General features: G+C 37.8%; 1 protein-coding gene and 1 long non-coding RNA gene across 5 annotated transcripts; one reads left to right on the plus strand and one right to left on the minus strand.

Moving 5' to 3' along the window:
- Window positions 1-132: 132 nt before the first annotated feature.
- LOC110669839 (pre-mRNA-processing protein 40A) lies at window positions 133-19,491 on the minus strand. Of its 4 annotated transcripts, none has more exons than XM_021831667.2 (28): window positions 19,279-19,444; window positions 18,555-18,614; window positions 16,992-17,249; window positions 16,653-16,847; window positions 15,818-15,891; window positions 15,539-15,608; window positions 13,369-13,421; window positions 13,185-13,242; window positions 12,756-13,108; window positions 12,514-12,586; window positions 12,142-12,240; window positions 11,901-11,969; window positions 11,741-11,818; window positions 11,530-11,616; window positions 11,369-11,403; window positions 10,773-10,878; window positions 10,266-10,346; window positions 10,100-10,192; window positions 9,982-10,035; window positions 9,772-9,888; window positions 9,545-9,643; window positions 2,511-2,558; window positions 2,351-2,443; window positions 1,521-1,628; window positions 1,385-1,449; window positions 1,178-1,280; window positions 711-1,016; window positions 133-636 (listed from the first exon to the last, which is right to left on the minus strand). In XM_021831667.2, the coding sequence occupies exons 2-28, from the start codon at window positions 18,585-18,587 to the stop codon at window positions 499-501; spliced, it is 2,946 nt and encodes a 981-aa protein (XP_021687359.2). In that variant the 5' UTR covers window positions 18,588-18,614; window positions 19,279-19,444; the 3' UTR covers window positions 133-498. The 4 variants fall into 4 exon arrangements, with proteins under 4 accessions (XP_021687359.2, XP_021687358.2, XP_057986899.1 ...); XM_021831666.2 differs by having other exon boundaries at window positions 16,932-17,249; window positions 19,279-19,443; XM_058130916.1 differs by lacking the exons at window positions 133-636; window positions 711-1,016; window positions 1,178-1,280; ... (2 more) ...; window positions 2,351-2,443; window positions 2,511-2,558 and adding an exon at window positions 3,395-4,363 and having other exon boundaries at window positions 19,279-19,491.
- Window positions 1,002-1,584, plus strand: LOC131171300 (uncharacterized). The gene is made up of 2 exons (XR_009141934.1): window positions 1,002-1,169; window positions 1,288-1,584. It is a non-coding gene; the product is annotated as an uncharacterized LOC131171300 (long non-coding RNA).
- Window positions 19,492-20,204: the final 713 nt, after the last annotated feature.

Below are 20,204 nucleotides of genomic sequence, written 5' to 3' on the forward strand. Positions count from 1 at the left end.
GTTCCATTAAAAGCCTGTAACAGGCTAACACAAGACAAGGAAGCTAAAGACCAGAAGAAATGGCCTAAATGCAAAGAAAACACACAAATATAAGCACAAATTACATACAAGAAAATCCTGCAACACAAGAACTACCCAAAATAATGCAAATAAATTAAACCTGTAAAAGCCTGTTAACGTCAATTCACTTACCACTATTTAATTCCAAATTATCAACACGGAATCATTCTTACCCCACAATCCTCCTCTGATTTACTTGGCAACATACATGCCAAACACTAACACTAATCATGATCTCTTAACACATAAGTGAAAAAAACCGGGGGAGAAAACCTTTATACATTCCATCAAAGCAGCAGGTTCTCATTCACCTATTTCCAAAACCTACAACAGCACCATTTATCTTCAGTAACAATCTCTTGCAACAAACTGAACGCGCTAGGAAAACCTGAGAACTAGCTGCAAAATTCTTGTATCTTACAATCTGACAATAGGGTACTAATGAGCCTCCCCATCCCCACCAACCTCCCCATCTTCTAGCTCCTCATAGCCGCCATTTCTATGGGAACCATCGCGGTGATCTCTCTTGTGCCTTTTATGCCGGCTTTCGCTATCTGACTCAGGTGTGTATGAATGCTGCCAAAAGATATTAGAAGAAAATTAAAACATTTTTCACAGTTTAATCACAATCACACAAATTAATTGAATACCTTTCTTGATTTTTTACGGTCACTGCCATGTCTGCGTGATTTTTTAGATTCCTCTTTCTCATCCTTGTCAGAACTCACATCATCAGTACCACTTTGATGCCGTCTCCGATGTCTCCTATCCTTGTCTTTTTCCCTTTTCTTGTCCTCTTTGTGGGTATAATTTTCAGTTGGATCAACATTTTCACTATCTGTTTCATCCTTTTTTGTTCGTTCCTTCCCTTTTTCCCTTTCACGTTCCTTCTCCTTCTCCTTCTCTTTTCTCTCTTTCCGCTTCTCTTTTTCCTCCCTCTCTTTCTCCTTTTTGGCCTGTTGATAGTAAAACAGATAAAGAAATGAATTCTGGAAAAATCTTTTATACTGAACACAAGATGCCGCATTCAAGCCAAGGAAGAACACAAAAAGATTGCCAAGGCAGCAAACAGCCAGACTCCCACAGACTTCTCAAGTACAAGGAAAAATGTAGGCACCTTTTCTTCCTCGCGTTTGCGTTCCTTCTCTTTAGCCTTTTCCTGCAAGTGTGCAACATATTCTTCAAAAATCTCTCTGCTAAAACTCTCTTCCCCAATTGATCTACAAGAGACGAGCAACAAGTAGGAAACCATCAGGAAAATAAAGCAAATCGGTGGTGAAGAACAAGAGGGCCCTAAAAGACAGACGGAGAGAAGTTGCCATACCTATACTCCTGGCTTTCTTCAAAAAGTTGTTTGGAATCATCCCAACTAGAAGATGCAGTTATCTCCTGCAAGACATCATAACCCTAGTAGGCTCTAATAGAGACAGAAGACAGGACTATGGACAACATTTCCTTACCTTGTAAGTATACAATAATTTAGTGAAGTCATCAGCAAGCCGTTGCCGCTTTTTAGCTTCTTTCTCCTCCTTCTCCTTGGCTCTTTCAAGTAGCTCATCATATAAAAGCTTTGAAGAATAGAGAAAATCAGAATCCGATATAAGATTACGTGCTTTGCACTTAGTCCGACACAATAATCATAGTTGAGTATTAGCTTGAGAAGATTCACAATTAATGATACAATGAGCAGGACAATCCAAAGATGACTAATTAGAAGTGACTCTGGGCAGCAAATAAAGGAGCAATAACCAGTCCCATGTACTATATATATAAATATATATATATATATATGGCACACCCATCAATAAATTATGTATGTAGCAGAAAAAATAACAGGTCTATGGAATGTATCACCCCCTGTGCTCGTGACCAGCATAGACACTATGGTAATTGGAACATCGGATTCTTCCCAGGTAGCATAGTGAGCCATTAGTGAAATATTGACCATTGCGGCATAGGATAGAGTGTCCAAGAGAGAGATTTAAAAAATTATTTTGATTTATTTATTAGTTCATAAAATTCCAATTCTTTTGATTTATTTCTTAGTTTATAAAATTCCAATTCTTCTAAATTTTTCTATTTCATTAGTGTTATAATACCCTTCTTCCTGTCTAGGATCTTCCTATTTAGGAAACATAGCTAAAGGTTTAAGGAATTTTCTTATTTATATAGTTGTTTGCCCCCTATCTAATAGGAATAGTTTTTCGATCTCCATGTAAACGTAGTCTTAGGGAAAACTAACATCATCAGAATCAGTAGCCTTAAAGTCTAAATAGGGAGAAAAAAATACCTTCAGGTTTATTTCTGATATTGGTGGGGAACTAACATCATCAGAAAGAGCAGCTTTAAAGTCTTCAAATGTCCATGCTGATGACAAGTTAATCTGGGAGTAGCAATGTTAGAAATTTAAAAATAACATCAATAGCAAATAGAAGGTTCATGTGCCTTACCTTCCCCGTTTTCATTGCATCCTTTATACGAGTTTTATCATCATGGTACTGCCAATGAAAGTTTTCAGCAGTCAGACAGCAGTAAAGAATCCAGAAAACATAAATAATTAAGTAATTTGAATATCCATACCAAGGTCCATAAGCTTCAGATATGAGTGAGTGAGTGTGTGTGTGTGTGCGAGAGAGAGAGAGAGAGAGAGAGAGAGAGAGAGAGAGAGAGAGAGAGAGAGAGGGGGAAGGAACATGAAGGATGACTCGCACAACAATTTAGGGAAAAAAAAGAATAGTACAAGAAGAGGGGTAAAACATAAACACCCATGCAATTTATGTGTACTAGTTGTCGACACCATATTTTGGCCGATCCCCAAAATCAATAAATTTCGAAACCGATCCCCAGCATTAAGTCTCCCTTTGCCAGCCAATTACATTTCCGATCTCTCTTTGCCGGACAACCACATTTCCGATCTCTCCTTAAAAGGAATCGAATCAATACTAAATCCCCATGTCATTTAAAGCCTCACCGACCTCTCAAACTAATTGTCAAATCTCCTAACTAGTCAATTATATTTCCGATCTTTCTTGTCAAACGAGATTCAACCAACATTAGGCCTTCGTGCCACCAGTCTTATTGCCGATCTCTCATTTAAAAGTTTGGGAATAATAAAGTCATGGTTTCGATCCGGTTTAATGATGATCCCGATCTTAAGTGTTCAAGTCAAATTTTCAATTTTAATCAAGTCCCGTTTAGCGTTGATTCCCTGCCGATCTCATGCTTATTGTGTTTTTCGACCTCTTATACTTAGATTAATAATCACTTTTAGTTGTTTTAATATGCTCATACAATCAAGTGCTTAAGTAATTTAGAGATTTTCCGATCACATCCATTCACTGAACAAAAAGAGAATTTCATTTCATATTAAAATTTGTACAAGTCATTCGGCTGAAGGATTACCCCCAGCCTGATCTACATTTTGCTCACTTCCTCTCTCACCCTCAGCCTCCTCCTCGCTTTCCTCTTCGTCTTGGGGAGCCAGGTCGACCATCCAGGAGAAGTACTCCTCGGGATAACGCTTCTTGAGCTCGGCCAGGAGATCCCTATGAGCATTCACATAAGCATTGGCCTCCCTTGTCACCGCTTCTTCTTCTTTCGCTTTGAGCTCCTCAGTGAGATGAGCAATTTCACCGGCCCGGAGTGCTTGAACTTCTTCAAGAACATGGGTTCGCTCGGCCAGAACGTGAGCTCGCTCGGCCAGCTTATACTCGTAGAACTTCATCCGCCCCTCAATTTCAGATATGTAGTTCTGAGCGGACGAGAGTTGGGATCGGAGGGAAGCCACTTCATGACCCATCTTCTCGACCTCCTTACCCAGGCGGTAAGTCTTCTCCCGGACAATGTGCTGGTTCACCAAGCACTCCACATTCAGGCTCATAGATCTGGTCAAGATGTCATCAAGATTATCCTGAGACAGCCTATCTCGATCTTCCCGAAGGCAGATGGAGGACCCCAAGACCTTAGCGAAACCCGGGTTCTCTCGAACCGTGCGGTTCTTCTCTAGCGAGTGGATCCAGACTTGGGCACCGCGGGAAAGGGTCCTTACAGGAGGTTGAGAAGGACCCCCTTCCGCGCTCAAAGCGACTGGAGGAGGTGGAGGCGGCTCTTCTTGGCGAGAAGGAGATCGGATCACTTCTACCTCGGGGATCGGCTGCCCCGAAGGTTGAGATGAGCCCCCTTGCATTTCCTCAGCTTCATGCCTGGGTGTCTGGAGCAGCTCGAATCGCTTCATCTCCCGCACTTTCCGGGAGACCTCTCTTTCGCTTTCGGCTCTCCTTGGAAGCTTCGCCGCTTGCCATACCTGCACAAAGAAGAGGTCAGTGAGATCGCTAAAGTCCAAAGATCTGAGATAAAGAAAATACCGATGCCGAGGTCAGAGAGCTGAAGCCCCCGATCTTTGCCAGTGATCAACTCCATTGTCCAGTGATGCATTTCGGCAGTCACTGCATCCAAACAAGAGAACTTCTCTCTGCCCGCCTGATCTTTCAGCTCCATCACCATCAGGCCTTCTTCCCTATTCAAGGTGAGGCGCTTCGGAATAAACGGGCCTTGGTGTAGCCAGCTACGAGGGAAACCCTCAAAGCCGTTCGGAATTTTGCTCCTCAAAATGAAAAAGCGATTCTTCCAATTCTTCAGGGAGGAGGGCAGATCGGTAAAAAGCCCGCAATGCGGCTTCGCCTGGAAGAACCAATACTCGTCGTCCTTTCGACAAGTTAATTTATGCAGTTCGGCGAATACCTTAGCTGTAGGACGGAATCCCTTAGCTCGGCAGAAGCCTCTTAAGGCTACTAGGATCCGCCATGAGTTCGGGTGGACTTGGGCTATGCACACTTGGTGAAATTTTAAGACTTCCTTGAAGAAGTCGTCAAGAGGGAACCGCAGCCTGGCTTTTAGTTGCTCTTCGTATACTATAATCATGTCGTTTTCTTCGAAGAAGTGATCGACTCGGAGATCGCCGTGATACCGGATAAGTTCGTATGAATCAGGCTCAATGTTGTACTCCTGGCTGAACGACTGCAGGTCGGTTTCTTGCAAGATTGATGGCAGCTCGTCCATGGGAAGATTCTCTCTCCCTGAAGAAGATACATGCCTTGATGGTGCTGCTTGCCCCCGAGCTGGGACATAGACCCTAGGAGGTTCAGGTCGCACGCTTGGTCCGACCTCCTCCACTTCATCAGATGACCACGAGATCTGAACGAAAGGGGGGCTTGCCGCTCTCTGACCCTCGGCGCCGCTCATTTTCAAAGGAAATAGAGAATTTAAACTAAAAAGAAAGATCAAAACCCTTACCGAAGACTGATCGGTGTCGAAAGAACATGAGAAAACGAGAGAATTTTGAAATTGTTCGCGAGAGGCTGAAAATGACATAAAGGAGCAATTGGCTAACCCTTCCCCTATTTATACCCGTCCGAGCATTTAATGCTCACGATGTCCCAAGAGCGCATCGGTTAACGAGATCTGCCAGTCTTTTTTGACACGTCTCACGAATATTCCGGAGATTCCATAAAGAGATCGGCTAACTATAGAGCGGCAGATTAAGGTGTTTTGAATTACGGATCGGATAAGGTCATTCAAATTAAGAGTCGGATCGGGTAAATACTTCAAAGATCGAAAAATAACCAATGCAATAATAATAAAAATGATAATTGACAAAATAAAATTATATTTCCAAAAGGACCGATTATATCATTTGGGCGATCTCTAGAGATCGGATTACATTAAAGTTCTGATTACATCATAAGGGCGATCTTTAGAGATCGGTGAAACATCCTATCTAAAAGGCCAATGTCAAAGCCTAGTCTCGTGATCGAGTCAAAAGGTGTGTTTGACCAGGAGCCCGGTTGTTGACATCGGATAGATGTACAGCTTAGATGGGGGGACTATGACTCTCATGAGAATGAGAGAGATCGTCATCAAAGTTACCGCTCGAAACCGAGCCGCTGTCGGAACACCCAGTGTGTTGAGGAGCCAGATGAACGCCAAGGAGCAGTCACTGGTGTTAAGGGGAATATTAACAGTCTTCTTGCCCGAAATCAGTTCACCATTTGTATCGGTCGAACGATTAGAGATCAATGAGATCGAGGTCCTCGATCCAGATCGATAAATTAGTCCGGTTCTCTCACGGTCATCAAATGAGATTATCATAATTTCCCGTTCACCAGGATCGTAAATTTTCAGGCAAGGAACAAAGAAAGCAACCGAAAAAAGATCAGAAGTGGTTATCATGTCCGGGATTGTTGCCGGAGCAGCTAGAACAAGAAAAATGAGTAGAAAATGGGAGAAAATCAAATGCAGAAGGTTTCCCTGTTGAAGTTATATATAGAGGAGGTCCGAGCATTTATTGCTAAGCAGAAAACGAAGTGGACGCCTCGAGAATTGAGGGAAATAAATGCTTTGACTGGACCGAACCCGATAAAAGGGAAGATCGGAGTGATAGAGATCGGAAGAAAGGAGGCCGGCATGAAAGATAGGAAAAGGATTGTGTTAGAAAGATCGGAATGAAGGGGAGGTCGGAAGACAAAAGGGGTGAGACAACTCCCACTAACTGTCGTCATAATCGGAGCCGAGGTAGTTAAAGCGTTGCAGACGAGATCTCAACCGCACGCCTCAGAATCGCCCACATTACTTACAGGTGCCAGTGTATGTCATGACAGCGCTGTACATCCCAATCTCCACCGTTGATCTTACTTGTAAAGACGAGCCCGGAGCCCTTGGATCAAAGAAGAAGACGACAAGACCAGCGCCTTTCACTCCTAGCCCTCGGATCGCCCTTGACAAGAAAATTTTGAGCCGTCAGATTAGAAGAGAGAAAGGACAAATATTCTGAAAGGAATCTCAGCAGTTCGTTCTAATTCTCTTTAATTCCTGAGCCTCAGATCATGTCCTTTAAAATCCTGACCTTCCATCTCCCTCACAATGAATCCTGACCCTTCATGGAAAGCACCCAGTCCCTATAAATACCTACATGAAAACTGTTCAAAGGACGAAAAAAAAAATAGTGAATATAGCGGAAGGACTCTGAAACTTAATTCAGTTCGTTACTCTGCTATTTTTGAGCTTTCATAAGAAAAACTTTTGAAACCAGTTTTCTGAAGTATTTTCTTGTAAAGGGATTTTTAAATACTGAAATTCTTCATTTTCAGTTCGTTCATTATCCTGTGACTCTCACTTTCAGATTTTGTTATCTTTATTTCCACTCCCATTGTCCAAGCTCAAATTCATTCAAATTCGGTTATTTTAACCTGACTGCATTTCGGCGAAGTATCCTTCATTTCAAGGCGAACTTTAATCCTCCGGCTATCAACCTGCAGTCCTATTACGTTTTGTGATTCCGTAGTTAGTTTAGTAGATTTGGCTTCCTACAGGTGAGTGTTTATATCGCTGCTTTATCAAGTGCTCGTTTTATTTTACGTATTTCCTTTATTTTTATGTTTGTGATTTTTACCAAGTTTATACTGCCTTAAAAAACGTGAAGAAGGTCATTCTCGAGTTTACTTCTTTGTTAATCAGTCCATCCTTTTGTTAATCTTTGTTACTTCTAAATGCAGGAGTTCTGGTCCCGAGTATCGTAGAAGTAGTTAGATAAAATGTAGGTAACTGTGTCTTAAGCGTTTCTTTAAAATAATAGATGGTCTGAATAACAAGTCAGGAAAATAGTAAAGTACTAGACTAACACAGAAGATAATTGGGTAAAACGTCATAAGGCGGAATAAAACCAAATCTAAGATAAATAAATGGAATAAATCAGGTATCAAAAAATACTGGCAAGGCAACCACATAGGAGATCGGAAAATTCTTTCTAGTATCCCCTGTCTAGTCATAGGGTACCAATGAGTTAAAAAAAGCCTTATTCTAATCCCCGGCATCTTAGAACGCCAGAACCCTTAGTTTTAGGCGCTTGTGATGTGTAGCTATAATCAAATTTCGAGAGGTCGGAAAAGTCCTTATCTGACTCCTATTAAAATAAAAAGAGATCGGAGGAGAGTTCTTATCCGATTCTCAAATCAAATTTTAACAAATATTTATAAAGAGATCGGAGGAGAGTTCTTATCCGATTCTCAATCCAAAAACTCTAATTTTAATCTAAAAGAGATCGGAGGAGAGTCCTTATCCGATCTCCAATCGAAATTTTAATTTAAAAGAGATCGGAGGAGAGTTTTTATCCGATTCTCAACCAGAATTTTAGTAGACATTTAAAAGAGATCGGAGGAGAGTTCTTATCCGATCTTCAATCCATAATTTTAAAAGAGATCGGAGGAGAATTCTTATCCCATCCTCAGTCCATAATCTTAATAGATCTTTAAAAGAGATCGGAGGAGAATTCTTATCCGATTCTCAATCCAAAAACTCTAATTTTAACCTAAAAGAGATCGGAGGAGAGTTCTTATCCGATCTCCAATCGAAATTTTAATTTAAAAGAGATCGGAGGAGAGTTCTTATCCGATTCTCAAATCGAATTCTAATAAATATGCAAAATGACCCCTTAAACAAAACTGATACGCAACAGTAACTCACTAAGGGTCGACTCATTTATTTATGTATCTGGACAACCCGAATTGGTGAAAAATCAAATATTCCCTTTTACTAAGAGGATTAACATCTCCGTTCGAACCTCCTAACTATCAATTCTAGTTTATAAAGAGCTTGAAGTTAAATCTGCTTACCGTCATTGAGAGACGAGGTGGGGTGCCTAACACCTTCCCCACCCGTTTACGGACCCCGAACCTAGAATCTCTGTTTTGAAGTGGTTTCATTTTAATTTATTTTCGCAAATGGTTTTCTTTAATTTCCCTCAAAATTAAAGTGGCGACTACTCACTCTTTCCCACTTCGGTGATTGTTCGTCCAGGCGACCGCAAAACCCCTTGCGACACCAGTTAAAAGTTACAAGTTTATACTAGTAAAGAGTTCAAAGTAAGCCAAAACAGAACCATACAAGACAATATTCACAAAGCTCATCTTAGCCAGTAGGACCAAATCAATGAGTTGTTCCAACAGATATATAGATAAACCCTACTTCAATCCAACATTGTAGTGCATTCATGAAATCATGGCAATAAAAGAGTGTGGTTACTAGTAAAATTACTGATACTAAATATTAACAAAACCTGCTAGCAGATGATATCTCAAAAATTAAAGAAAGCATAAGCAGTTCTTAGATCTGAAAGTTCACAACTGAAACTCACCGAGCCCATGAATCTTCTATTCAAAACAAACCTGAGTTAACTGATAATGCAATAAAATTTTCAAACCTTCCCCAATCCAAAATAAAATTTTGACCTTATCTTGTTACATCTTTTGATCTATAACTATTAAAACATCTCCCTTTCAAGGAAGATTTGTCTCCTCTCAAGAACAGACTCAATATTTTATATCTACTCTTTTTTTTATTTGGTTTTTTAGCTTGTTAAAATTCAGGAACAACCCCATAGCCTTGCCACCAAAGCTGAGTCCAAGGAGCAGATCAGATGTAAGATAGTTACCTGTTTCTCTAACTCTTCAGCAACACCATCAAACAAATCTCTCGGTGTTGAACCTGAGGAATTTGTTGCAACAGCATGATATTGAGGCAAGTCCTTAACCTATAACCAAAAGAAAAAAAAAATATTAAATACATTAGTCAAATTCCAAATTACATACAGTTCTTTGTCCCTTATTTTCTATTAGTTGAAACTATATTCATGATTGACACAACATATCAAGTTTGTACCTTAGGACAATAATCATGCCAGTGAGTTTTTGCAGTAAGAGACCCATCAGCAACATGGTCTTCCAACAATTTGCGAAACTGATCACGGTTTTTACGCTCTGCCCGTCTCAGTTGTTCCTTTCATTTTGCAAACAAAAAAAAAAAAAATTGAAGATATAAACATAAATCTCAAGAGCCTAAATGATCATGTAAAAATGTAAATGAATCTACCTTCTGTATCTTCTTCTGTTCCTCTTCTTCCTTCTCCAGGTCACGGATATAGTCCTGCCACTGACACTCTCAGTATATAATTCAAAACACCTAATCATTTGTAAGCAAAAGAATATACCTGGAAAATGAGTAAGCGGTCAAGTTTTTCAAGACGCAAACACCTTTCATCATCCTCCAAGCGATCTTGAACTTTCCGCCATGGGCTATTTACCTGCAAATAAGACACCAACCATGATCAGGCTCATGACTAAACAACCATGATATTTCTACTCTCCCAGAAATACCTTAATGAAGTCGCAGGATTCCAGAAATTTTTTATATTCTGCTACATTCCGCCTGTGGTCCTCTGCAGCCTTTTCCCTTTCCTGTAACATATATAGCAACATATATTATAAAAATAGGATGGACAACGCTATATACATCCCCCAGGCCCTTCAGCTATTCATTGAAAATAAGAAATGATAAAACACCAAGAAAATATCAGGACCCAACATGTGATTTTAGAGGCAGTTTATTTCCACTGCAGTACTGCACCACAAGAACATGTGTAAGAACTATAGATTATATTTTTATGTTTCAGTCAAATGAGGAAACCATATGTTCTAATAGGAAATTCTAAATGCCATTAAAATACATATAGGACTTCATACATATTTAGGCGCTTTACTATGTTTTTACAAGATCATAACTAATATTACTTGAATTCCAGATAGATAGAGATTCTATTCACACTTATATGCAGATATGTACTAGTGCATAACTGAACTAAGTTAAATGCCACAAGTATCTACCTTCCTTCCAAGTTCCACAATGTAGTTGTCAAAAAGATCCTCCCGATCTCTGGTTTTCTCAACAGCCTTGAACCGCTCATCATTTTCAAACAAACTTACAGCTTTGCTGATTAAACAAAATGTTCAGCTAAAACATTTATTAAGGGGGTAAAAAACTCTGCCTACCTAAGGTCATAAACTATGCTGCATAGTAGAGGTGGTGATTTCTAAATTCTAACCTAACCTAAAACCACTCAGAAAATTATGGAAAAAATCTGCCCAAACTTGTACTAAACTTGAATGACCCAAAAATCTTAGGATCAAAACCAAGAACCCAAATGAACTGAAATGATTTATATTTAAACTGAAAAAAATTAGAAAATAAAAGACCAAAATTGAAATTTGAAATAATAATAATTTTAAAATTACGAAAAGGACCCATGTAAACTGAAATGAATACCCAGAAAGCAACTCATTGGGTAATCCAAACCCACCCAAAAACCACATGACCTAAACCAAATAAAAGGTCAATGATTTAACCAAATTGCCACCTCCACTACACACACAGAGCCTAGGGTTAAAGTCAAACTTCACATAGAATGAGTACAGATTTCAACCTCCATTTCATGGATGATGTGAGTTCTTTGGACTCCTGGAATGAGATCAAAAGCACCAAAAGCATTAAACCAACCAGAAATACAAACAAGGGAGAAGAAGAGGCAGAGAAACAAAGAAAAAGAATAAAGAAAAGAGACATTCTAAGCTTCAAATAACATACTTCCAACATCTTGGTGAATTCCACCCTAGCTCTTTTCTGCCTCATGCGCCTCTCCTCAGCTTCTATTTTTTTCCTTTGACCCAAGTACTAAAGCACAAAAGATAGTTGATTTTGTATGACCAGTACAAATAAATTAATGTGCATATGAAGAGTTAATTAGCAATTATAGAAATTCAATGCAAAGCCACATAAATTTTGATGTAATGTCTACCTCATTAAATGCTTGCTTCCGTTCACCAGGTGTTTTAAGAGCACCATATCTCTTGTCATTAATGATCTCTCTCATTGTCTAATATCAAATTTCAATATCAATAAATGACAATCACTCAACAAAGAAAACAAATAGCAAGAATGTGATACAACCATGCTACCTGCTCCCAAGTCCAATCAGACTGAACATTAGCAGATTCCAGGAGAGCTTTGAATGCATTTTTAGCCTCCTAAACATTAAATACATATGAAATCACAAATAAATAAACAAAGGCGCTGAGAAGGAAGCAATATTCATCATTGTTTCCTAATCCTTGCATATAAAGTTGAGCAAGCACATAATCAATGACTTTTGTTAGTAGATGTAGGGAAAAAAATAGAAAATTAATTTTGAGTTGATACCTGTTTACTAGCAAACACTAAAGGTTCATCATCCGGAGTTTTCTCCTCTAATGGATTGGCATCACTTTTTCCTGCAACAGCCATTCCTTTTCTCACTTCCTGCCATGCACATAAAAAAAAAATTAAAAATTTCCATCTCACACTTACATGCATACTTTTCACAACAAGAGATTTTTAACTTGCAGAAAATGAGGAAGTGAAAACAGCAATCATGTTATAGGGTAAAAAAACCAGAGAAAGGCTTATGGAAATCTGAGGACCAAAACACAGACACATAGAAAGAGAGTTATTAGTCCTCTTTCTCCCACAATATTGGCAGACATGATGACAACTTATAGCTTTCAGAAACAGCCTTTCAAGAATGTATCATACCTCAGTATGCAGCACAGATGCTCCATCTACAGAACTGGCAGCAACTTGAGATGCAACATTATCAAGGCCACTTCTGTAATTGTCAAAAGATTAAGCACCAAGCACTCAAAATATATGACAATTATGAATAATTCAAGTCCTCAACTCAACTCAACTAAGCCTTTATCCCAAAAATTTGGGGTCGAATATATGAATAATTCAAGTCCATTTAAAAAAAGTGCAGCAGAAAAAGAAGGCCATACAGTGATGTCTTGGCATTAACCAAAGCAGCAGTAACACTAGAACTCCCTGAAACAGCAGTGGGTAAAGGAGTCAAGCTAACCACAGGGGGTTGGGCACCAGCAGCATTTGGTATGTTAGATTGTGCAACAGACAGCGCTGATGAACCAGAAACTACCACTGCAGCATTAGAAACAGCAACAACAGGTGTAACTGGAACTGAGCTTGAAGCTACTCCAAAAGAGCTGGAGCTAACTGAAATAGCTGTCGTAGATGTTTCAGCCAAGGTAACAGCGACAGCAGCTGGGGCATGAGATGCATCAGCTTGAGACGGGGTTCCTTGGCTAACTGCTTGTTGAGCCTGTTCACGAGCTAACTGGAAACAAATCTTAAGAATGTGAGATCAGAAATGCAGCAGCAATTTGGGACCATAACAGATCGCTTTAGTATACCTTCAATTCCTCTGGTATTGACCACTTAGATTGCTTTGTAACCTTGTTATAATAATATCTGCAAATGTCACCCATGATTAAATAAGGATCTCAAAGAGGAGAAGAGGGCCAAAATCATAACAGATTCCAATTAAATCTGTATAAATATGATACTAATAATGAAAAAAGGAAAATCATCATGCACTTTTTTCCCTCTGGAGTGGTGAACTCCTTCCAGACTGTTGATGCATCAGCCCTCTGTAACATTGACAACAAGTATCAAGTCAAGAAGCTAGACAATAGACAGAATGATAGATATGACATGTAAAGATAAGCAACCGCATAAACAAATATAAGAGGAGAAAGAAGAAATCCGTGTATTTACTTGTCACTAAAAGATAAACAACAATAACAAATAATTACAATGATAAATTCATAATGAACTGACAAGGAAGAAGAACAAAGTAAAATTTCGATGATAAAATCTGTACAGCCAGAAGCCAGACAAGAACATGATAACAATGTTCTACTTCAAGGTATAAAATAAAAATTAATAAAGATGATTTCTATTTGCTTCATAAAAGCATAAAATGCCTAATTTCTACAATAATAGCTGCGCTTCTTCTTTTTTCCCCTGAACTGCCTGTTTATTTTCTTCATTCAGAACATGTCATAAACTAACCAGTAACAGGAAGCCCAAATTATAGTAGTACTGAATACAAAATCAACACTGTAAAATGGGTTGCAGGTTCTATAAATAACATTCTTCTGGCCCAGAAAAATGGGTTACCAACCAGGAAGCCTCAACACAAGAAACAACAGTAACTTTTCCAGCCCATAAACCTTAATTTTATGCTTTAAATAGCAATGACAAACATACAAATCTCTACCAGAAATATTTTACCTAGAAATTTAATAAAAATTCCCGATGCTCAGTATGCTAACAAAAGAAAAATTAACTACTGGATAAGAAGCATGTAGCCATTTCCTCTACTAGTTTTTTACCCAATCAAATTCATCATGCTCATTAATCTCAAACATAAAAATTTAAGAATGCCCAAATAAGTACAAACTTTGTATTCATATACCAATTCATGTTCAAAATAATCCTTTATAAGCTTCAATAAAAAGGCAAGCAATAACATCACCGTATAAGCAAACACAAGTAATGGACAATGGCGTATGGAACCTGTAATTTCTTCATTATTTCTGTTGCAACTCTACCTCTATGCACATTCAATTCGCATACCATAAATAACCATTAATCAGAACGTGAAACATTCATCACCATCTAACTGGAGAAAGGAAAAATAATAAACTAGTCTAAAGAAGAGAAAATCAACGAGAGAGAGAGAGAGAGATTTCAAATCTCTCAAATGTCTACAACATAATTATCTGTGGAACTTTTTTATGCTTTACATCCATCAAACAAGTCATACACCAAAATACCAAATGCAAGCAAAACTAATATTTAACAAGTAAAAAACATATATAGCAACAAACAATGGGCCATAAATAATTAAATTTTTTTTTTAAAAAAAGAGGGAAAAGAAATGCAAAGCAAAGATTCTGATTCCAGAGAAACACGTAATGGATAACACCGCAATTACTTATGGCAATTGTAAACATGCAGAAGCATCAAAGTAACAATCGCAATAACATATACATATAAACAAATGCAAGTAAAGATCAACAACTGTATATAGGCTGGGCCAGCTAGTTCCAGTCCCTAGAACCAAGGGCCAGGGACCAGACTGCAAGGTCCCGAGATTTCAATTCCAGTTTGAGCCAATCCAAAAGTCGAAATGGTTTCTAATGCTGGTTCAAACTGGCCCAGTTCAAGAGGAGAGAGCAAATGAACCGGCTCCGGTTTGGACCCATGGAGCTCCAGTTCCAGTCCGGTTTAGGCTGGGCTGTTTCCAGGTCCAAACTGCAAAGTGGCCAGGTCTAATTGTATACTCTTCCTGAAAACTTTAGTAAATGAATGAGATACACAAACCACTAATGCTCAACACTGGTTAACCACACTCAATCAACAATTCCACATGAAAATTTTCCCCATATAACAAATAAGAGGTAAATAATAAAATGTAGCCTGCCTTGACAAAGTGAAAGCCTGCCTTCAAAGTAAGCATATAGAGCAGTTATTAAATTTCTCCACATTTGCCATGAAATCTACAAATCAATAATGAAACATGCAAAGAAAAGGAGGATCCAAATAAAACAATGTGAGAAATTTTAGGGTGGCTACAATTGCAACATCCGTAAAAGGGAACACAGTTTTGAATAAATACCAAAACATTTCAAAGCACGTATGGCACATAACAGAGACAACATTAAGATATACCATTAGCAACCACTTTAGATTGACTCACCTCAATCGCTGTCATCAATTCAAAAGGCTTCTCCCAACTAGATTGTTTTGTTCTTTTGTTGTAGTAATATCTGGAAAAAAGCATCCACTGGTTATCAAGTATTTTACAAGGAAGAATGCCTTGAACAATTTCTAGACAAACTAAAATAAAGGCAGAAGTTGATAATTACAAACTACAGCAATAAAATATGGACTCTTATAAAAGGTGGTAGTGGTATCAGTAGAAAAATTTTGAATAACATAAACAGAGACAAAAATCACAGCTATGCGAAAACCAAACCTCCTTCCATCAGAAGCTGTGTGCTCTTGCCAGTCAGATGAAGACTGTTGATTATGGCTAGGAACATTCACTGCCTGAATACCCCCAAAAAAAAAAAAAATCTAAGAATCAATGACCTGTTAACCATAGCCATCCAGGTATCAAAAGCAGTGACTATAAATGGGCTCATCAGCCCAAAAAAAAAAAACCAATTAAATCTGAGAATTTAGCTTAAATCATACCCCCACAGTTGTAAACTAATAACTGCACTCACCATTATAGAAAACTGAACTATATTTAGGAGTACAAAGCATTTTGAGTGGTTAAACTAATAACTACTAAACTGAAATATAATGATGCCTACAGCCAAAAAAAAAAAAAAAAAAAAAGACCATTAAATCTGAGAATTTAGCATATCACTTTAAAAAGCACATACACTCTTCTGCAGCACCAAATCATGGGAAATTCTTGATACAATGATTACCATTATTGCTTCATATTAAGCATCATGCAATCAGTGAAATACAATTTACAATAGATAACCAATCCTTAGTACAAGACCTTATAAGGTTTCTTGCTGACATGCTAAGCTGCAAAACAAAAATCATTGATTTCCTGGATGACTGAAAGGGTCTTGAACCAACCTAACTGCTTGCTTATTAAGAAAATATTATCTTCTCCTAGTTTATAAAAGCATGAATATGAAAAACAAGTCTGAGAGTATGTGAAAGTCAATAAATTCTTTGAGGAATCTCTAATGGCACATTGCTTCACTAAGTGTTAGGCAACATGAAACATGAACATTACAAATAAAATATGCCCACAAACAGAAGAGAAAAAGAGAAAAGGCACATACTGGATCTAAGGAAGAAGATACAGAAGGCTGCTGCCCGGTTGGCTGTATTGCTGCACCATGTGATACACCATTGCTTCCAGGGGCCAACCAAGGTTGTCCACCTGCAGGAACAACAGGTGCATGTATTTGAGGCATCGGCTGGAACTGGGACGATGCACTGACATTATTTTGTGGCTGGCCAAAAGGTGGGGTAAACTGAAACAATATAAAATCATAGAAGTGTGAAAGGTATTCAACAAGTAAGTAATGGATAGGAGGAATGCGGCAGTGAGATCTTACAGTATATGGTGACGAGAGAGGAATTGCAGAGGCACCCAACCCAGGCGCATGATTACTTACTGAGGGAGCAGTTTGCTGCAACTGTGGTGGACCTGCTGTCATTGGCCTATTTGGATGAACATATGGCAAAGGTACAGCTTGTGATGAAGGTGTAGCATGGCCAGGCTGATTTGGCCATTGTGGCAACTGCTGCATTGGTTGAGAAAACTGCAGCGATGGACTCTGACCAGCTGGCATCCCTTGTCCAACAGGCCGAAACTGTTGGGGAGCCACTGGAATGAATGGCTGTCCCTGTTGTGCAGGACCTACTGGTCGAAACTGCAAGACATAGGACTTGTAATATAACTCTTAAAAGATCATCAAATTACAAAAATGCTCAACATGAAAAGGAGAATAAATAACTTGCAAATAGGACCCAAGGATCCAACTGTCTCTAAGTGGCTAATCCGCCTACACAGTGGCACAGAAACACAGACAGACAAGGTTAAGGGAATAAAGATTTTATTTAAAATGAATAAATGGTGAAAAAGCAGTCAGAATTAATATTTTGAGAAAGGAAGAAAGGAAGATAGTAGCTTGAAGAATGTGGTATTTAGCAATATAGCATAAAACTTTGAAAAATAATCAATTTTTAAACTTATCAATGAAACCTAGGATAACTTAAATTATCAGCTCAGAAAAAGACTAAAACTCAGATTTCTTCAAATATTATCATTAGTTATATCTTTTGCAAAATAATGCTACAGGTCACTGTTGTTAAAATCTTACAATTCTTGATCCGAATCTCATGATCCAATTCGATTCCCTATCCTAGAGATTGGAATCTATAGGGTGAATCTCAAATGTACCCAAATCTTGACTGAATCTTATGAGTTGATAGTAAATCGAGTGAATCAATATGAATCTATCGATTTGATCAATTTTTTTTTAGACGGTTGCTAGACCCTATAACTTCAAAATTTAATATTTAACTTCATTTTTTAGAGTGAAAAGTGCACATAAAACCTTTCTTTAACTATTTTTCTTCCACAAGCCATTCTTTTCCCTCTCCCTCTTCTTCTGCTTTCTTTTTTCTTTTTTTTTTTTTTGTTTGTTAATATACTTCTATAATTATAGTTGTCTAATTATGACATTTTATATTATTAAATTTTGACCTTTTAATTTAAACCACTGATTATTTAATTATTGGTTCAAATTTAAATGGGAGTTTCAGCACATGCACAATGATAATCATTGTCTACAATTCAAAAGTTCACATAACATAAAACCACATAACATAATAAGAATATATTGTTCTATTATAAAGCATCCTTTTGAATACCAAAATGATAATTCTATATTTATCAAAATATATCATTGTGATATATGTTTTTTAATATGTCATTGTGATATATGTTTTTTACTTGTTTTTAGAACATATATCATTTTTAATTAATTTTGAGAATTTTTAATCATGATTCACAAAATGAATATTTCAATTCTCAATTCGAATCTCAATTTGACAACTATGCTACAGGTATATGGCACATGCATGCACACACTAAAAAAACAGGTCACAGTTGGGTCATGTTGAGATTTTGAGTTAACATAAAACCAAATGTTGAACCATATCATGATTGCTACCTGTGTACCAGAGGACTGAGAACTATTGTCCATTGCAGCACATATGCAAACTCAAAGTAGCTGCAAAAATAAGCATCATGGTTAGTTGACATTCCCCAATCATAGAACAAAAAAAAAAAAAGAGAGACAGGAATGTGCATCGTGGAGTTTGCAAACAAGCTTATTCAAAACAAAATATTGACTATGAGTCAAATTAAAAGAAAAAATGTTATCTCTTTCATCACAAAATTCAGGAGCTCTGGGCTCAACATGCATGAACAATTACTCGAAGAGGACAATGCAAAAATGTCAAGTGACAAAAGAACCACGCCAACCCAACTTCTACAAAAGGCTGATGTAGCAGATCATGCAATAAAATTCAATCACGAGGAAAGCAAGTAACTTGTTTGTATTTCAGAAAACCAAAGTACTGGATGAGAAGAAATAGTTCCAAACTAAGAAAATGAAGAAAAAAATCATAGTCATGTAGAACAGAAAGGAAATCAAGCTCTGTTGAACTAATGAGGAAATTTTGTCGTAAACAAGCACAAATTGAAAATGACAGAAGTTCTCTCGCTGTGTAAAATAGCCAAACCATCAGGCAATCGATTAAAAAGCATTTCATATTTCTTTTCCTTTTGCTTTCCAATTTTTGCACTCAACATCTTCCGAGCAACCAACCAACAGAAAGCAAATAATTGCGTCCAAATTATAAAATAAATAAATAAAATAGAGCATTACTTACAGTTAGGGCAGAAGAAAACGAATAGCAGGAAATAATTCGGTTGAGAAAGTGAAAAGCGAGAAGCACTAGTGTTCTATCTCCGATCGAGCCTGTGGTGCTAGGGTTTAAGTAGAAAGGAATTTTGAAGAATAAGTGGGGATAGGAATGCTTCTTTGCTGCATCCTTCATTTATAATATTTGTTTGTGGTTTTCCTAAAATAACCCCTAAGGAGTGCCTTAATTCACAAGTCGTGGATAGTCGTTCGTCAACCAGGATCCCGCGATTCGAAACGGAACCATTTCAAAGATGTGGCTTACGCTTGGAAACTTTTTGGAATAAAGTTCTTTTTTTTTTTTTCGTCTTTGAAGCAATTTTACCCATTTTAACTTTTTCGCTCAATTTATTTAAACCTTATAATTTAACATGAATTTACTCTTTTTAAGTGAGATTAACCATATTTTTGTAACACTCCTAAAATTTTAAATTTATTATTTTATGAGTAATATTGATATTTTAATTTTATTTAAATTCTAAGAAATTATTTGAGATTCTTCAGATTTTAAAAATTGGGTTCGATTTTTCGAAAATATAAACTTTGATGATTTTTAAAAATTAATTTAAAGACCACGTGGAAAAACTAAAAATATATTTGGACTCTACGAATTTTTTTGAGTTTTCTGAAATTTTTTTGAAATTTTTGGACCTTGTTTTTGGTCCCGAGACAGAGTAAAAATTCAAAATTTCGTATTTTAAAATGAACCGGCCGAATCGAACCGGACCGGATCGGACCGATAGAATCGGACCGGCCTTCTTCTTCCTTTTCTTCCTCTCCCGCGCGCGTTTCTGCTCCTCCCCTTCTCTCTCCTTTTTCTCTCTCCTCCCTCCTCCCCTTGCCGCGCCGCCGCCTCCCCTGCCACCCCACCTCACCGGCGCGTCGCCTCAGCCC

This window comes from Hevea brasiliensis, chromosome 12, assembly GCF_030052815.1.
Source record: "Hevea brasiliensis isolate MT/VB/25A 57/8 chromosome 12, ASM3005281v1, whole genome shotgun sequence".
NCBI lineage: Eukaryota > Viridiplantae > Streptophyta > Magnoliopsida > Malpighiales > Euphorbiaceae > Hevea > Hevea brasiliensis.